Here is a 16,189-nt window from a genome sequence, read left to right as displayed (position 1 = left end):
TATTCGGCATTTATTCTGATGCTATTCGATAAATACGAGCGGAGAGCGACCATCGGCTGTTATGGCGGCCCACACCATCACCATGGCCGGCGCTTGAGTTCTGGTGGCAACCGAAGGAGCACATTTTCAGCTGACCTCTTTGGCAAGTAAACATGATCATTTTGTTTGTTTACAAACTGCTGGAGAGGACAACGAATGTTTTCTCATCGGAGAAAAACCAAATTCGGCAGTTCACCACTTTCGGTTAAGCGAAGCAACTCTTTAGCTCTTTCGAGTCTATTTTCTTTCTGTGGCGGTGTAAGTTCTTGTACTTTTTGGAATTTCAATGGCTTTTCCCCGAGCTCATTTTTCAATATTTGCCGAATGGAATATTGCGATATGTTCAGCTGGTGAGTCATATTTCGGCCACTGTGACGCGGGTTTCGATCAAGTCGCTACTTTACTTTTCGAACAATGTGCTTTTTTTACTGAAGTTGCTGTTTTCTTCCGTCCACTTCCTTGACGTCGGGGTACACTACCAGTATCAAGGTAACGAGCGATGGTACGAGGGACAAAACATTTATTCATTTAAATTTATTTAAAGGTAGCCACTTGTGGTTTTCGGCCAAATATAAAGAAATCACACTAATACGCTTGAACTCCATCACGAATAACTTGTTTTTCTGAAAAATTCTCACCAAAATGCTTTTCTACGCTTGTAAACAATATAATTAGCTGTCACTAGAATAATTTTAACAGTTTTAGGACGAGTGGCTTAGAAATGACAGCAGTCTGAAGTTGGTTGCTGTTTTTTCATCTCACCCTGTATGGTAAGCAATAACCGTAAAATCGGATGAAGATGTATATCGAAGCTATGTAAAATCTGAACCGATCTCAACAAAATTTGACAAAAGTATCAAATATAGATGTTTTGGGGTGCACACTACTCATGTGAGAGACTTAAAACCAGCGTTCGAAAATAAACAGTACACTAACATAGTGTACTGTACCGGTAAAGTATCACTAAAAAAATTTTTAGCGGTAGTGTTCCGGTACACTACCACTAAAAAATATTTTAGTGATACTGTACCGGAACACAACGATGATCGTAGTGTACCGCAGTCGGAGCGCTAAAAATCGTAGTGTACCGCAGTCGGAACACTAAAAAATCGTAGTGTACCGGAGTCGGAGCACTAAAAAAACGTAGTGTTCCGCAATCGGTGCATTAAAAAATCGTAGTGTAGCACATGACCACATTAAAAAATCGAACTGATTTTAAACAGCCATACACTGTAAAATATTTAGTTTTTTACACCAACACTCATTCATTTTTCGGTACCACAAAATAGCAGGTAAATTATTTGCATAATAACCCATTGCAATGCAACCACTAAAATACCCTTTTTCGTGGAAAATTTCAATTTTGAATGGTTAAATACAAATTATTATGACTTCAGATTTGGTCCTTTTTATTCTTTCTACCTATTCCCATATTTTTCTACTTTCTTCAATCTTGCAACCAATCTAAACATACATGACAAATAAAATAAATCCAGCTGTTATTTTCATAATATTGAATTATGCTAGTAATTTTTGCATTATCAAAAACATAAAACATCTAATTTTTCTCACAAATCGTAAACAACACATATGTGGTACACTACCGATACATTATTTTTTTAATGTTCCGCCATGCGGTACACTACGATTTTGTAGTGCTCCGACTGCGGAACACTACGATTTCGTAGTGCTCCGACTGCGGAACACTACGTTTTTAGTGCTCCGACTGCGGTACAGTACGATTCTTGTTGTGCTCCGGTACAGTATCACTAAAATATTTTTTAATGGTTGTGCTCCGGTACGGTACATTATCTTAGTGTACCACTCCACCTCGGAACGGTACAGAACACTACGGTACAGTACCATACTGTTTATTTTCGAACGCTGCTTAAAACCCCAAATCGGATGAAACATATAGTCATATCTAATCCGATTTTCATCAAATTTGAATTACTTGTTTCTAGGATGAATTTATTCGGAATTGCCAAGATTCAGTTCATTTAGGTTGATATTATACATTTGGTTCACAATAATATCGAATAAAGATATGTATGGGAGCTATATCCAAATCTGATTCGATCTCTATAAAATTTGACAGAGGTATTTTTAGGTCCATAAGTTATCTGGTACCTAATATCATTCTTGTGAAGTACATATTACGCATTTGGGGGACATAAAACCCCAAATCAGATGAAACATATATATGGGAGCTTCTGAATTCGATCGGATGTGCCAAAATTCAAGTCATTTGGACTGATATTGACCATTTGGTGCACAATTAACCCGAAATCGGTTGAAGATTGGGAGCTATATCTAAATATGAACCGACTCTCGCCAATTCCATTAGGGTTCGTCGTTGGAAAGTTTTATCTCAATCGGATAATAAATGCGACCTGCATTTTTTCACAAAAATACATGGACAGACGGACTGACATCGACTCAGAAAGTGATTCTATGAAGATCCTCAAAAGTAACTATGAGGCTATCTCGACATGTTCAACATGCTATATGCTTTTTTTAACCCGTTAAAATTAATTTCCACAGATACAGTTTTTTTAATTCTTTGGTTTCGATTTCGATTGCTCTAATTCCCCAAATTTATGGCTGGGAAAAAACTCTTGATTTCGCGTATACATGTTCCGGTAATTAATCCGATTTCACATAAATACCTAAACATATGTAGCCTAGAGTAGTCGTACAACTCAAGTATGGATTAACATTTCCCCTTCATCTCGAACAACGATAACAACGACATAAATTCAAGTCAACAGCCTCATAAAAAGAACAAGAAAACAAAGACAACAATTGAAATAAAAATGAAAATCAAGTTTTTTCTTTCTTTTCATTGCGACATTCATCATCCGAATAGCTTAATGCTAAAGAAATAATTAATCAACCCCTCCAAAAACAAAATCTCAATTTAAAAGTGACCGATCCGGAGTGGTGTTGTTCCGACTTCTGTGATTCTAACAAAAGGAATGGTGGAGTAACTCTTTGCTGTTGATTATAATGAATGTGTGTTATGCTCAATGCACTTGCTTAACATATGTGGTGTGTATGTTTTAATGGATGTATGTATGTCATGTGAGCATGTACTAAGATTTGCTTGGTCACACATGGACGACAATTTAATAAAGGCAAGTGTTAAAGTAGTTCCATGAGTATGACAATGTTTGTCCACTTCTGTTTAAGTTTTTTGCTGTCCGACATAACATCCAGGTTAATTGTCGTGGCCAACATTTTATTGAATTAAGTTGATTTCCCTGTTTTAGAGGAAATTTGTAATGTTGAATTAATTTTTAAGGTCTGTATGGGCAATTAAAATATCTATTAAAGATGCAAGGGACTGGAACGCCCCTTTTTTGTACTTTTCGCAATCACAAGGATGGGAGTTAATTTTCCGTCAGCTTGATATTTTCAAAAACTAAAATTTGGAAGTCTTATGTGAGGTTATCTATCTATATTCATATATAAAAGAGTAAAAAGGAGCGACTGACTGATTCATCAATTTTCCATGTAGGTCAATATTGGTGGGTAGGGATGTTATAAGACTGGGTTTTTGGAAATTTGGACTGCAAGTCTACTAAAAGTACTAAAAAGCACTAGATTATGTTTGGGAGTTTTTTTTGTAAAAAAAAAAGTTACTTTCGTATTCAAACGTATCCATTTTAATATGGGTTTTTATAAAAATTTTAAAAGCTCTCGTCCATTTCCGAAAAGCTGTGATAAGTCAGGGTTTCCATAACTATTATTTTGTTAATTTTTATACCCTACAACACTATGTGTTGGGGGTATTATAAGTTTGATTGGGCCAAAAATTATGTAACACCACGGAATATTGGTTTCCCACATAGGAAAGTATATATGGATCTTCCTATCTCGCCGAGCTGAATCGATATAGCTATGTATGTCCGTCCGTCCGCCTGTCTGTCCATGTTAATTTGTAATCAATCTACAGGTCGCAATTATGGCCCGATCTTCACGAAATTTAGAATGGAGGTGGGGCTAGGGTCAGAATAGAACCCTATTTCTTTTGCGAACGATCGCATAATATTTAGGGGTCGAAATGGAAAAAACTGAAAAATTTCATGATTTTGCAGTTGCTCTACAGGTCGCAATTATAGACCAATCAAAGCTAAAGTTAGCATGGGGCTAGAGCTTAGGACTGGGTAGAAGCCTTCCAATTTTGATGGCCATCGTGTAATATTTAGTGGGTGAAATAGGCCACAACATTTGTGTTAAATAAAAGTCAAATTTTCCAATAAACCGCGAATATTTTTAATCCCGGCAAAATCACAAATAGACGAACAGGTCAATTCTGACCGTTACGTAGATGCCGATATTAAATATATCGTTTATATATAGCGAAATAATGTTAGTTAGGATGCTTATATCTCAAGAATGGCAGCACCGATTTTGACAAATTTTGTCAATTCAGAATGACCTCTTGACATAAAAGTATAAAATCTAAAAACATCGCAGAAAAATATGCCAATAAAGAGGTTAATATAGATTTTGTATTATTTTGTGACATTATTTTTATTTTTTCATATTTTTTATCGCATGCGATATCTTCAATTTGACTTATAATATTTTTTCACCTTACAACACAGGTTGGGGATATTATATAAGTATTGCAAATATCGTCCGATCCTCACGAAAATTTTCACAAGGGTAGGGTTGAGCTCAGAAGGGCTAGGTCTATTGTTTTCAAAGATGTCCGCAATATATTAGGGGTTTGAAATGGACCAACAACTAAAATTTTTCCTGATTTTGCAGCCGTTATAAAGGTCACAAATAGAAACCAAAGGACACGAAATCTCGCTTGAAGTTAGAGTTAGGAGAGCGGGTATAATGGACCACTAATTTTGTGTGAAAAAATACCATCATTATTTGCAGGCTATATCCGAAATACACAAAAGGCGAATTTCTGGTTTTTTTCATGCTGATTTCGTTGACGAATATAGCCAAATATCGTAGACAAGCAAATCATATAGATGAGTCTAAATTTGGAGATACAGAGGGGCTTCTTGCTTTTGGAGATGATTGCAAAATACTTAGGGGTTCAAGCATAAATATTGGGCAAATGTCCCTAGTCAAAGTCCCAATTTTAAAAGCGAAATCTTCCAATATGGAGTTGGACATAAGAGGGCTTCTAACAAATTGTAGTGTCGTAGGGTATAACATATTCGGCCCCACACGACTATAGCCTTTGCTTACTTGTTTTTATTTAAATTCATTAGGAGTTGTGCTGATTGCGGCAATCCCAATAAATTCAAAATTTATCACAAATTTGTAAAATAAAATTGGTAAAATGTCAAGAAAACATTCAAAGAATTTGGTCCTGCAAGATCCGCAAATAAAAAGTTGATATATTACAAAACCCAAAAATACAAGGGAAAAAAGGTTTATTGTGTTTGTCACTCACAGAAAAAACATGCAATAACGCCAAAATTCCAAGCGAATGGAAAAATACTGTCACAGAAACAGGCTGTAAGTGTAACAACTCAACTAAATTGTACTGAATTCGGTAAAATTTGGATTTGCTTGAATGGATTGATATTGAAATTTAATATGTTGCTATTGGGGTCTCTGCTGATGGATATTGTTAAGATAAAGAGTTGGGTTGAAAGGTACTAAATATGGCATTGTGTAAACGGATACTGCTTGAAATCTGAAATTTGTCATTAGGATCAGTGTTAGTGTGTAGGGTTGATATTCGGTGGTGTTTTGGAAATACGTATTAAAAAGTACTAAACTGTACAAAATTTGGTATTTCGGTTGGGGATTGAGTTGAAAGTCTTAAATTTAATATTACGATCAATTTTCGTACTAATAAGTAAAAAAGCGGATAAGTTCGGCCCAACCGAACTTTTTATACACTCCACCATTTAGAAGAAACTTGATGAACTTCAAATAAATTCCGACAAAAAAATACCGCTCAAATGAAACATATTATCTGGGGGTACGAACTAAAACGTGAACCTATGTAGACAATTCTCTTCAAGGGGTAAAGTACTCAGAAAGAGCACCTTGTGTGGATTTTAAGACAATTCCATTGAAACATTTGGCTGAAATCATCAAAATACCGAATTTTTGGGGGTACCGTTATATGAGGGGCTATACGAGATCGTGGACATTCAAACAAAACAGACAAAATTCTCTTCCAGGGGATACATTACTCACAAGAAACTCTTTGTTTCAATTTTCAGACAATTCCGTTAAAAATTGTCTAAAATCTTCAAAATACCGAATATAGGGAGGTACCGTTATATGGGGGCTATATGATATCGTGTACCGATATAGTCCATCTTCGAACTTGACCTGCCTGTAGACAAAAGACAGATCTGTGCGAATTTTTAGCATTCTATCTTAATTCGTTTTGACTGTATATACGGGCAGACAGACGGGCAAATCGTCTTAGAATTTTACGCTGATCAAGAATATATATACTTTGTTGGGTCTAAAATTATTATTTCGATGAGTTACAAACGGAATGACGAACTTAATATACCCTCCATACTGTATATTTTGGTATTTGGAGAAGAAATCGAGCTGGAAATCTGAAATTGCCTTTAATGTTGCGTAGGATATAATATCTAAAGGGTTTTTCGAAATTTTAATAATACGTGTACCAAAGTATTAAAAGCGCTAAATTTAGTACCATTTGGAATTATGGTACTAAAATATTGATAAAATCTTGAAATTTGGTATGAGAATCAATTTTTAGAAATGGGTTTGATGTATGGAGGTAGTTTTGGAAATGTGTACTAAGTAAAAGAACTGTACTAAACGGTACTAAATTCTATACAATTTCGTTTTAGGTAAATGGGAGAAGTTGGTAATTTGAAATGTAGATATTGAAATCCCTGTTGGTGGTAGGTGTGTGACAAAGAGGTTATTTTAAAAATGTGAACGAAAATAATAAAAAGTTGTATATTTAGTACATTTTGGTATTGGTGCTTGAAATCTGAAATTTGGTATTTGGGTCTGTATTCATGTATAGCCTGGATATATGGAGGTGGTTTCGGAAATGTTTACGATAATTGTACGAAAAGTACTATATAGTACTAAATATGGTATTGTTTGAATGGATAGAGCTGAAGTCCCGAAATTTTATATTGAGGTCTCTGTAGATATCTGTAATAGACATACGGAGGTGGTTTTAGAAATACGTACTATAATTGTACGAAAAGTAGTATATAGTACTAAATTTGGTATTAGTTGAATGAATAGAAGCTGAAATCCTGAAATTTAATGTGGATGTCAATGTTGGTGTCTGTGTTTAAGATATGAAGGTGGTTTTGGAAATTGTACGAAAATTCCCGAACGGTAATATATTTAGCTGTTCGAAAAGTGATGGTGAGTGAGCCGCAACCGTGACAATTTATGTTGCGAAAACTTTTGGTGTCTAGGATTGAGATACGGAACGGTTTTGCAAATGAGTACTAAAGTTATACTAAAAGTGCTAAATGTTACTAAATTTGGTACTGAGTGAAGCAATAGAGATTTTCCAAATGCGTACTATAACTGTTCGAAAAGTATTAAATGGTACTAATTTTGGGTCACTTTTGGTGTGTTGGATGGAGAAATGTGGATTGTTTAGGATATGCACACTAAATGTTAATAAACTTGGTATTAGGTGAAGGGATAGATCTAAAATCCTGAAACTTGATATTGAAGACCATTTAGGTTTCCAGGGCTCAGAGACGTTGAAATAGTTCTGACAGCAAAATTGGATGTTGTTCTATTGTGCAATGGCCTTACTAGTATCCACCCTGGTTGAGTACAAAAAGGCCTAAGACAAACTGTTGGAACGAATCTAATATTTTAAGGGCACTTGCTGGCAATAAATAAGAACGATTTGAGCCCTATTCTCCCATTTGTTTAGAATATTTTATTAATTTTTTAAATATATCACATTTTGAAAAAAATCACTATCCAATTCAATTTACTTTCAGAATCTCCTGCAAGATGTCATGATATAAACATAAATATTCCCTTTTCCTAATAAACCAATAAAATATGCATCGAACCAAAAAGAGGTCAATTGGGACCTCTCTAAAACAAACAGAACTCAGGACAGCGATACCCAGTAAAAGGAAACATCATAAGGTGCGATTAAAATTCGAAACGATCCTCAGGGGACTCCGAAGCCTTAGTCGCATAGTAATACTGTTAGTATTAGTACAAAATGTTCAAGCCAATCGCCCGCCACGTTTCATTATTGAAGGCCAATCGGAGATTGTGCTGCGTTTGAAAGAGAGTCCAGAGACAGAAGTTGGTGAGTAAATAACACACATTTCGAATAAAATGGAGTAAAATGTCTAATATTTTTGTGTTGTTTGTATTTTTCTATATCAGGTACCTTAATTTACACCCTAAAGGGCTATGATCCCGACAATGATCCCCTGACATTTGGCAAAAGGCCATCGGCCGACAGTGAAGTAATACGCATCGAAAACAAAGGTTCCAATGAGGCCTATGTTTATTTAGCCAAAGAATTGGATAGAGAAACTCAGGATGAATACTCAATAGTTTTAACGCTAACCGATAACCACTACAACGACTACAATTATGTGACTCAAAGTTTCCTGCTCTTGGTGGAAGATATCAATGATAATGCCCCAATATTTTTACCCTATCAAAGTGCTATTGAAATACCGGAAAATAGTGAACCTGGTATTATTACATCGCTGGAGGCCATCGATGCCGATGAGGGAGCCTATGGTCAGGTGGTTTATTATTTGCAGGAATTGGAGGGCGACAATGATATATTTGCCATTACCACAAATCAGGGCAAAGGGGTGTTGAGTTTAACCGGACAATTGGATTATGAGAGTAAGGCCTTGTATCAATTAAGAGTCTTGGCAGTGGATCGTGCCAATCAGGGTCCAGTGAATACAGGGACGGCAGCTATTTTGATAAAAGTCAAAGATGTGGAAGATCAACCACCGGAATTTGTGAAAGTCCAGCCAGTGGCGAGAATAGCCGAAGATGCTCCTGTGGGAACGAGGGTAATGCGCGTCCTCTGTGTTGATGGAGATCGTGGTATTAATAATCCCATAGCCTATGAATTGGAATCGAATGAGTTGTTTGCCATTGAGCGTAACACGGGTTGGATATATACAATACGGGAGTTGGATCGTGAGGATCCCAGTAACCAAGTGAATGGAGCTTATATTTTGAAAATCACTGCCAAAGAAATATCAAAGGTAAGAAAGAGAGAGTAGAGATAGCAATTTTAAACGTGATAGATTTTTTTCCGATTTCTGTTTTTTAGAATCCCCATGCCTCGCCGCAATCGTCCCAGGTGAAAACAGAGGTAACCATTATTGTGTCCGATGTCAACGATGAAATTCCCACCTTCGGAGAATCCATCTATCGCTGTGAGGTCAATGAAAATGCCCAATCAAATACCCCGCTGAATTTCATTGATGGAGACATTCGCCATTTTGTCTACGACCGAGATGTGGGTAATAATGGCACATTTCGTCTATTTTTGGACCCACCCAATGATCTCTTTGAAATCGTACCCGATATCGCTGTGAATGAGGCAAGCTTTATGATCCGTGTCAAAAATCCCAAAGCTCTCGATTATGAACAGTTGAAGGAGATCAATTTCACGCTTTTTGCCCGAGAAGTCGATGAACCGAGTCGTTACTCCTCGGCTCATATACAAATTTTCATCAGAGATCAAAATGATAATTTTCCAGAGTTTTCCCAGAATATATACAATGTTTCACTGGCAGAGAATAGTGAAATAGGCACCACGGTGGCCAAAATTGAGGCCAGTGATGTGGATTCGGGTGACTATGGGACATTGGGTATAAGATATCTTAATCTGAGGGGTGGGATTGCCCATTTGTAAGTATTAACATGTTTGCCAAAAATCCAAAGATTCCATGACCTTATCTTCACAGATTGCATTTAAATCCCATAAACGGCGTGGTTACCATCAAACAATCCGGTGGTTCGGCATTTGATCGTGAAATCGTATCACGACATTACATGACCGTTGAAGCCATTGACAATCTTGGTCAGGGAAATCGCAACACTGCCCAATTAATAATTAACATTGAAGATCTAAACGACAATGCTCCCACATTTCTACAACGTCAATATGAAACTACGCTGCTGGAAAATAAACTAGAATTCGAACACCCCCTACAATTGGAGGCCCGTGATAATGACTTGAATGGCACAGAGAACAGTCAAATAACCTATGAAATTGTTGAAGGAATGTATCGTGCAAATTTCTCCATAGATCCAGAATTGGGTATTCTTCGGCCACTTAATCCCTTCGATTATGAACGTTTGGTAGAACATAAACCCCATCACCACCACCATCATCATTCACTGGAACAGAAAGCCGATAAGGGAGTTCGAGTTCTAGATTTAATGGTGAGGGCCCGTGATTCCGGCATCCCAATGTTATCGACCGTTGTCTCTGTACTCATCTATGTCCAAGATATCAATGATAATCCACCCATATTCCTGAAAAATTTCTATTCAAAAAGTATACCCGAAGATTTGGCTGGTGGTAGCTCCGTGCTGCAAGTCGCTGCCATAGATCGTGATGGCTCGGCGCCAAATAATGTTATAGTTTATCGCATTCAGTCCGGAGCCCAAGATAAATTTGTAATTAATTCGGAGTCGGGTATTATATCGGTGGCTCATGGTGCTAATTTGGATCCAGACTTAACGGAAAATAAAACAACTCAATACAGTCTGGCTGTGGTAAGTGATTTAGTCTTGATTTCATTTATTTTGATTCGAAATTTTGAACGAAAACCTGAAAGGGATATGTTTTGGCTTTTTAGAGTATTAGAACATTTGAATGGTTAAGTTTGGGATCTTCGTCAATAATGCAGATAAGAATACACAATTACAGGGTGAGACAAAAAAACTGCAATAAATTCAAACGCCATAATTTCTACATTTTTTTTAATTTGATTGAATGAAAGCAAAAAAAATTGGAATAGCATCAAATTCTAGAATAAGTTTAGATTTGAATTCGAATTGGTCACCTACGGCACGAATTATGGTCTTTAAACGGCGAATGAAACCGTCACACGCTGCCCGTATGTTGCTCTGCGGTATTTTTGCCCATTCCCGGCGAAGCGCTTGCTTGAGGTGATCGACACTTTGGTATTTTTTAGTACCAACCTTGCTTTCCAAAATACTCCAGACACAATAGTCCAACGGATGGGTATACCGAGATTTTGGTGTCCACGGTGCGCTGAAAATGAAGCGAGGAACCTCATTTTGCAACCATTCTTGGGTGGCGCGTGCTGAGTGCGAGGGTCCTGAGTGCTGTTGGAATGTCCAAGGTCCGCGGCCAAAATGATTGAGTGCCCAAGGCTTTAATACACCCTCCAGAATATGTTCGCGATAATATTCGGCATTTATTCTGATGCGATGGTCGATTAATACGAGCGGAGAGCGACCATCAGCTGTTATGGCGGCCCACACCATCACCATGGCCGGCGCTTAAGTTCTGGTCGCCAACCGAAGGTGCACATTATCAGCTGACCTCTTGGGAAGTAAACACGATCATTTTGTTTGTTTACAAACTGCTGGACAACGAATGTTTTCTCATCGAAGAAAACCAAATTCGCCAGTTCACCACTTTCGGCCAAGCGAAGCAACTTTTTACCTCTTTTGAGTCTATTTCTTTCTGTTGCGGTGTAAGTTCTTGCACTGTTCGGAATTTCAATGGCTTTACCCCGATCCCATTTTTCAATATTTGCCAAATGGAATATTGCGATATATTCAGCTCACGAGCCTGCGACGCGGGTTTCGATCAAGTCGCTTCTTTACTTTTCGAGCTATTTCTGCTGATGTTGCTGTTCTCTTTCGTCCCCTCCTTGACGTCGGACTACGCTACCAGTATCACTGTAACGAGCGATAGTACGAGACACAATAGATTTATTCACATTTAAATGCTGGAGTGGAGTAACGATAGCCACTTGTGGTTTTCCAGCCAAATATCAAGAAATCACGCTTGAATTCTATCACGAATAATTTTTTTCTGGAAAATTCTCACCAAAATGCTTTTGAACGCTTGTAAACCATATAAAGAGCTGTCACTGAAATAATTTCAACAGCCGTCGGACGAGTGGCTTAGAATTGACTGCAGTCTGAAGTTGGTTGCAGTTTTTTCTTCTCACCCTGTATAATCTGAAAATGCATATGTTTTTGCCTTTTAGAGTGTTAGAACATTTAAGAGGTTGAGTTCGGGTATATACTCATGATATTATTATTAATGATCTTCCCCATATTAAATTCTGTGCAAAAAGATTTCCTTTTTTAGAACCTTAAAGTTTTAAACTGTCGCTACTTTCGAAAAGTCAATAACTAGAATTTAAAATTTCCTTTCAGCTTGCCATTGACGGAGGCATTGGAAGTTCCCAGCTAATGAATACGGCCACCGTTAATATAACCATTAAAGATGTGAACAACAAATTACCAATTCTTGCAGAATTACCAACAATACAAATTATTGAAAATACCCCGGTGGGGACGCAAATCTACAAAATCGTAGCCAATGACTCCGACGAGAACCCGATAATACGTTATAAAATTAATGCCCACAATTCGGAGGCACGTAACGAAGAGGGTACGATAGTAAAACAAAGTGAAATACGATTATATATCCATATTCGATTTGGATCCCATTGATGGCACCCTACAACTGATGAAATTAATCGATCGGGAACGTGTCGAACACATAAAACTGGCTATTGTTGTGGAGGATTTGGCTGCTGCCAAGGGACGGCAGGTGGTGGAAAGTTTCTTGACCATACAGGTAGCCGATGAAAATGATAATAATCCGAAATTCAAACAGCCATTCTATAAGAAATCCATAACTGAGAATAGTATGAATGGTGTGTTGATTGCCATGTGATTGCCAATGATATTGATAAGAATCGTACCATAACCTATAGTTTGGAGGGTAACCCCTTGATACGACAAATGATCCATATGGATTCACATACCGGAGAAATTGTGGTGGCCAATAAAATCGATCATGAACAATATCAATGGTTGAATTTTTCGGTGAGAGCCACCGATTCTGGAGTACCGCCAAGATCTTCACTGGTCGATGTGTTCGTCTCGGTCCTAGATGAAAACGATAATAATCCATATTTTATTGGTGGCTCAAAAAATTACAGTATTAGTGAATCGGCGGTGGTGGGCACTCGAATTGGTACCATACAAGCGGCCGATGCTGATTCTGGGGATTTTGGAAAAATCACATTTCTAATGGATCGCATAAGTTCTCAGGGCAAATTTTCCATTGATGCTGATACGGGTGTTTTGAGTGTCATCGACAAATTAGATCGAGAGGCAAAGGATTTCTATATGCTGGTCATTGAGGCGTGGGATAATTATCAATTCGGATTTTTGGCTGGTGAAAGTCGTAATGCATTCAAGCAGGTTTTGTAAGTATTTGAATTGTTGGAAATTAAATTTGGTATTTATAAGTTATAATTAAATCGAATTTTAGTATTACAATTTTGGATGAAAATGACAATGTTCCTGAGGTATCTATGCCCTCATCGTGTGTTTTGATAACTGAATATCATGAATTGAATGAAAAAATCGCCACCATCAAAGGCAAAGATGCCGATGATCCTCAAACACCAAACGGAAGATTGGAATTTAAAATAACCAAAGGAAATCAAGAGGGTAAGTTGAAGGTTGGAGCAGTTAAGTGATCTTTAATTCCCAAATGTAATATGTACCATAAAAAATGTCACCAATGTGACCCCTTGTTTATTTTTTAACTATAGGGGAAATTGCAATTGGGATATGTGGAATAAAAGATCGATATGGCCTAACTTACAGCTTTTTTACTATATTTTTAAAAAATAAACAAGGGGTCACATTTTTTATGGTACATATTAAGTAAGGAGATTCTGACTCGGATTGTTAATTTATTTCAGAAATAAATAAGGGATTTTATTAACAACAAGTAAAAAAGCTGTAAGTTCGGCCGGGCCGATCTTTTAATTCCCTCCACCATTTGGAACGATTTTGACAATTTTCAAAAAAAAAATAAAATCCGTTAAAATTCAGTTCAAATCTTAAAATTACCGAATGTAGCCGTTATATTATGGTCTATACAACGATGTGGACCTGTATAGGCAACTTTTGTCATAAACCATTACAATATTCCAATGCGAAACTTGAATAAAAAAATTGTAGCTAAAATTATCAAAATTCCGAATATAGGGAGGTACTGTTATGTTGGGGCTATGCGAAGATGTGGGCCTGCACAGACAATTTTCTGTCATAGGCCCATTACGAACTTCAAACATCAAATTTTAAACAATTCCGGTGAATAATGTCGCTAAAATCATTAAAATGCTGAATATCGCGGGGTGCCGTTATTAGGTTGTATCATCCCTTACGAACTTCAAATACCAAATTTGAAACAATTTCGGTGAATAATGTCGCTAAAACCATAAAAATACCGAATATCGGGAGGTACCGTTATATAGGGGCTATACGAAGACGTGGACCTGCACAGACAATTTTCTGTCGAAACGTGGACCTACAACAACCATTTTCAATACCAAAAGTCCTGCAGGCATAATACACATTTGAGTAAAATTTTATTAACCTACCTCATTTCGTTCGGAAGCTAGAGTGATTTTCACAGACGGACGGACCGACGGACATCGCTAAATCGACATAGACTTTTATGCTGATTAAGAATATATGTACTTTGTGGAGTCTAAAATGTATACTTCGAAGTTTTACAAACGGAATGAAAAACTTAATATACCATACTATGGTGGATGGTGTAAAAATGGATGCATTTTTTTATGGTGAATATAAGGTATACAAATTTCTTTTGTTCATAGATTCAGAATAAAATTTGCTCTACAATAATTCTTTCTTTGACAATAAATGAAGTATAAAGGGAGATTTCGACTCGGATTGGACACTTGTTAAATTAACAGCAAAAAACAAACATTGATACAAAATCCTTTTGGCATACATAGTAAAATTACATAAAGAATATTTTTGTCTTTAACGTCATCCTTCCAAAATGATACTTTGTTGGAGATTTTTCCACAAAAGCGCACAAAGTACGCCTTTAACCCTAAATTGTGTTTTTCATTTTTAAGAATTCCTTTTAACCCTAAATTTTGTTTTTCATTTTTAAGAATTCCTCTAACATTTAGACTCTTTACGTCTCCTAGGACCTATAGAAGTTTAGGACAAAGCCAGAAAGAAAGAAAAGTAGAATATTTTGATTTGCTATGGTCCCGTTTAAAGGGAGTAAATAATCATATTTAAAAAAAGGACCAAAAAGACCCCTTTGTTTAAAATATTCGGACAAAATAGTCCTCGTATTTTTTTCTGCAATATTGCCGAAGATACTATATGCCTAAAATGCGCGGATTCCGAGGAATCTTAATTCGAAAATTATCAAAAGTGTGGAATATGGAAGAACTTGCTCCTTCATGCCTCGTTTTAAACCTTTACTTTCAATTGAATTTTGTCGCACAGTGCGATCCACTATAGTTGAAAAACTAGTTTTCACTTTCTCTTTTCCCCTCCTCTCTTTGCATAGATTTATTTGAACTGCGACAGATTGATGCCTGGAATGCACACATGTTATGCCCGAACATCTTTACGCAATCGTTATGGGAATCATTCGCTGACAATAACAACACGCGATTTAGGTGCACCGCCAAATATCGTTTACCAAAATACTCGACATTGTATATCCGATTTTAATGATCATGCTCCAGTGTTTATACAACCGCTACACAATACAACCGGTGCGAGTTCAGAAAATGCCACAGTGGGTTCACTATACTCCAGGTAATGGCACCGATGAGGATATTGGTATGAATGCTTTGTCCACTATCGCCTTAAACCTGATCCCCTGGGTAGTTATAAACTCTTCGAATTGGATTCGGAAACGGGACATTTATTTTTGAAAGAAACCACTGGATCGGGATAAGCAGAAGATTCATGAGGTAAATAAATAAAATTGTGCTAATTGAAATGTATTCTTTTATTCTTTTTGTTATTTTTAGATACGCATCGAGGCCTATGATCAGGGTTTGCCGACCTCCTTGAGCACCGATTTGGATTTGACCATTTACATACGTAATGTAAATGA

At 36.9% G+C, this 16,189-nt stretch overlaps 1 protein-coding gene across 1 annotated transcript in view; it reads left to right on the top strand.

Annotated features, from left to right (window-relative positions):
- The first annotated feature begins 8,064 nt into the window (after nucleotides 1–8,064).
- Nucleotides 8,065–16,189, top strand: part of LOC131806999 (cadherin-23-like) — a 22,860-nt gene continuing 14,735 nt past the window's right edge. The window contains 11 exon segments of the mRNA XM_059132006.1: nucleotides 8,065–8,323; nucleotides 8,404–9,254; nucleotides 9,323–9,906; nucleotides 9,963–10,779; nucleotides 12,424–12,684; nucleotides 12,686–12,938; nucleotides 12,941–13,487; nucleotides 13,553–13,734; nucleotides 15,632–15,660; nucleotides 15,662–15,865; nucleotides 16,104–16,181. Of these exon segments, the coding sequence (XP_058987989.1) occupies nucleotides 8,065–8,323; nucleotides 8,404–9,254; nucleotides 9,323–9,906; nucleotides 9,963–10,779; nucleotides 12,424–12,684; nucleotides 12,686–12,938; nucleotides 12,941–13,487; nucleotides 13,553–13,734; nucleotides 15,632–15,660; nucleotides 15,662–15,865; nucleotides 16,104–16,181 (4,065 nt within the window).

The sequence above is a fragment of the Musca domestica genome, unplaced genomic scaffold, assembly GCF_030504385.1.
Source record: "Musca domestica strain aabys unplaced genomic scaffold, Musca_domestica.polishedcontigs.V.1.1 92, whole genome shotgun sequence".
In the NCBI taxonomy this organism is placed as follows: Eukaryota; Metazoa; Arthropoda; class Insecta; order Diptera; family Muscidae; genus Musca; species Musca domestica.
This window is presented reverse-complemented; position numbering and strand designations above follow the sequence as displayed.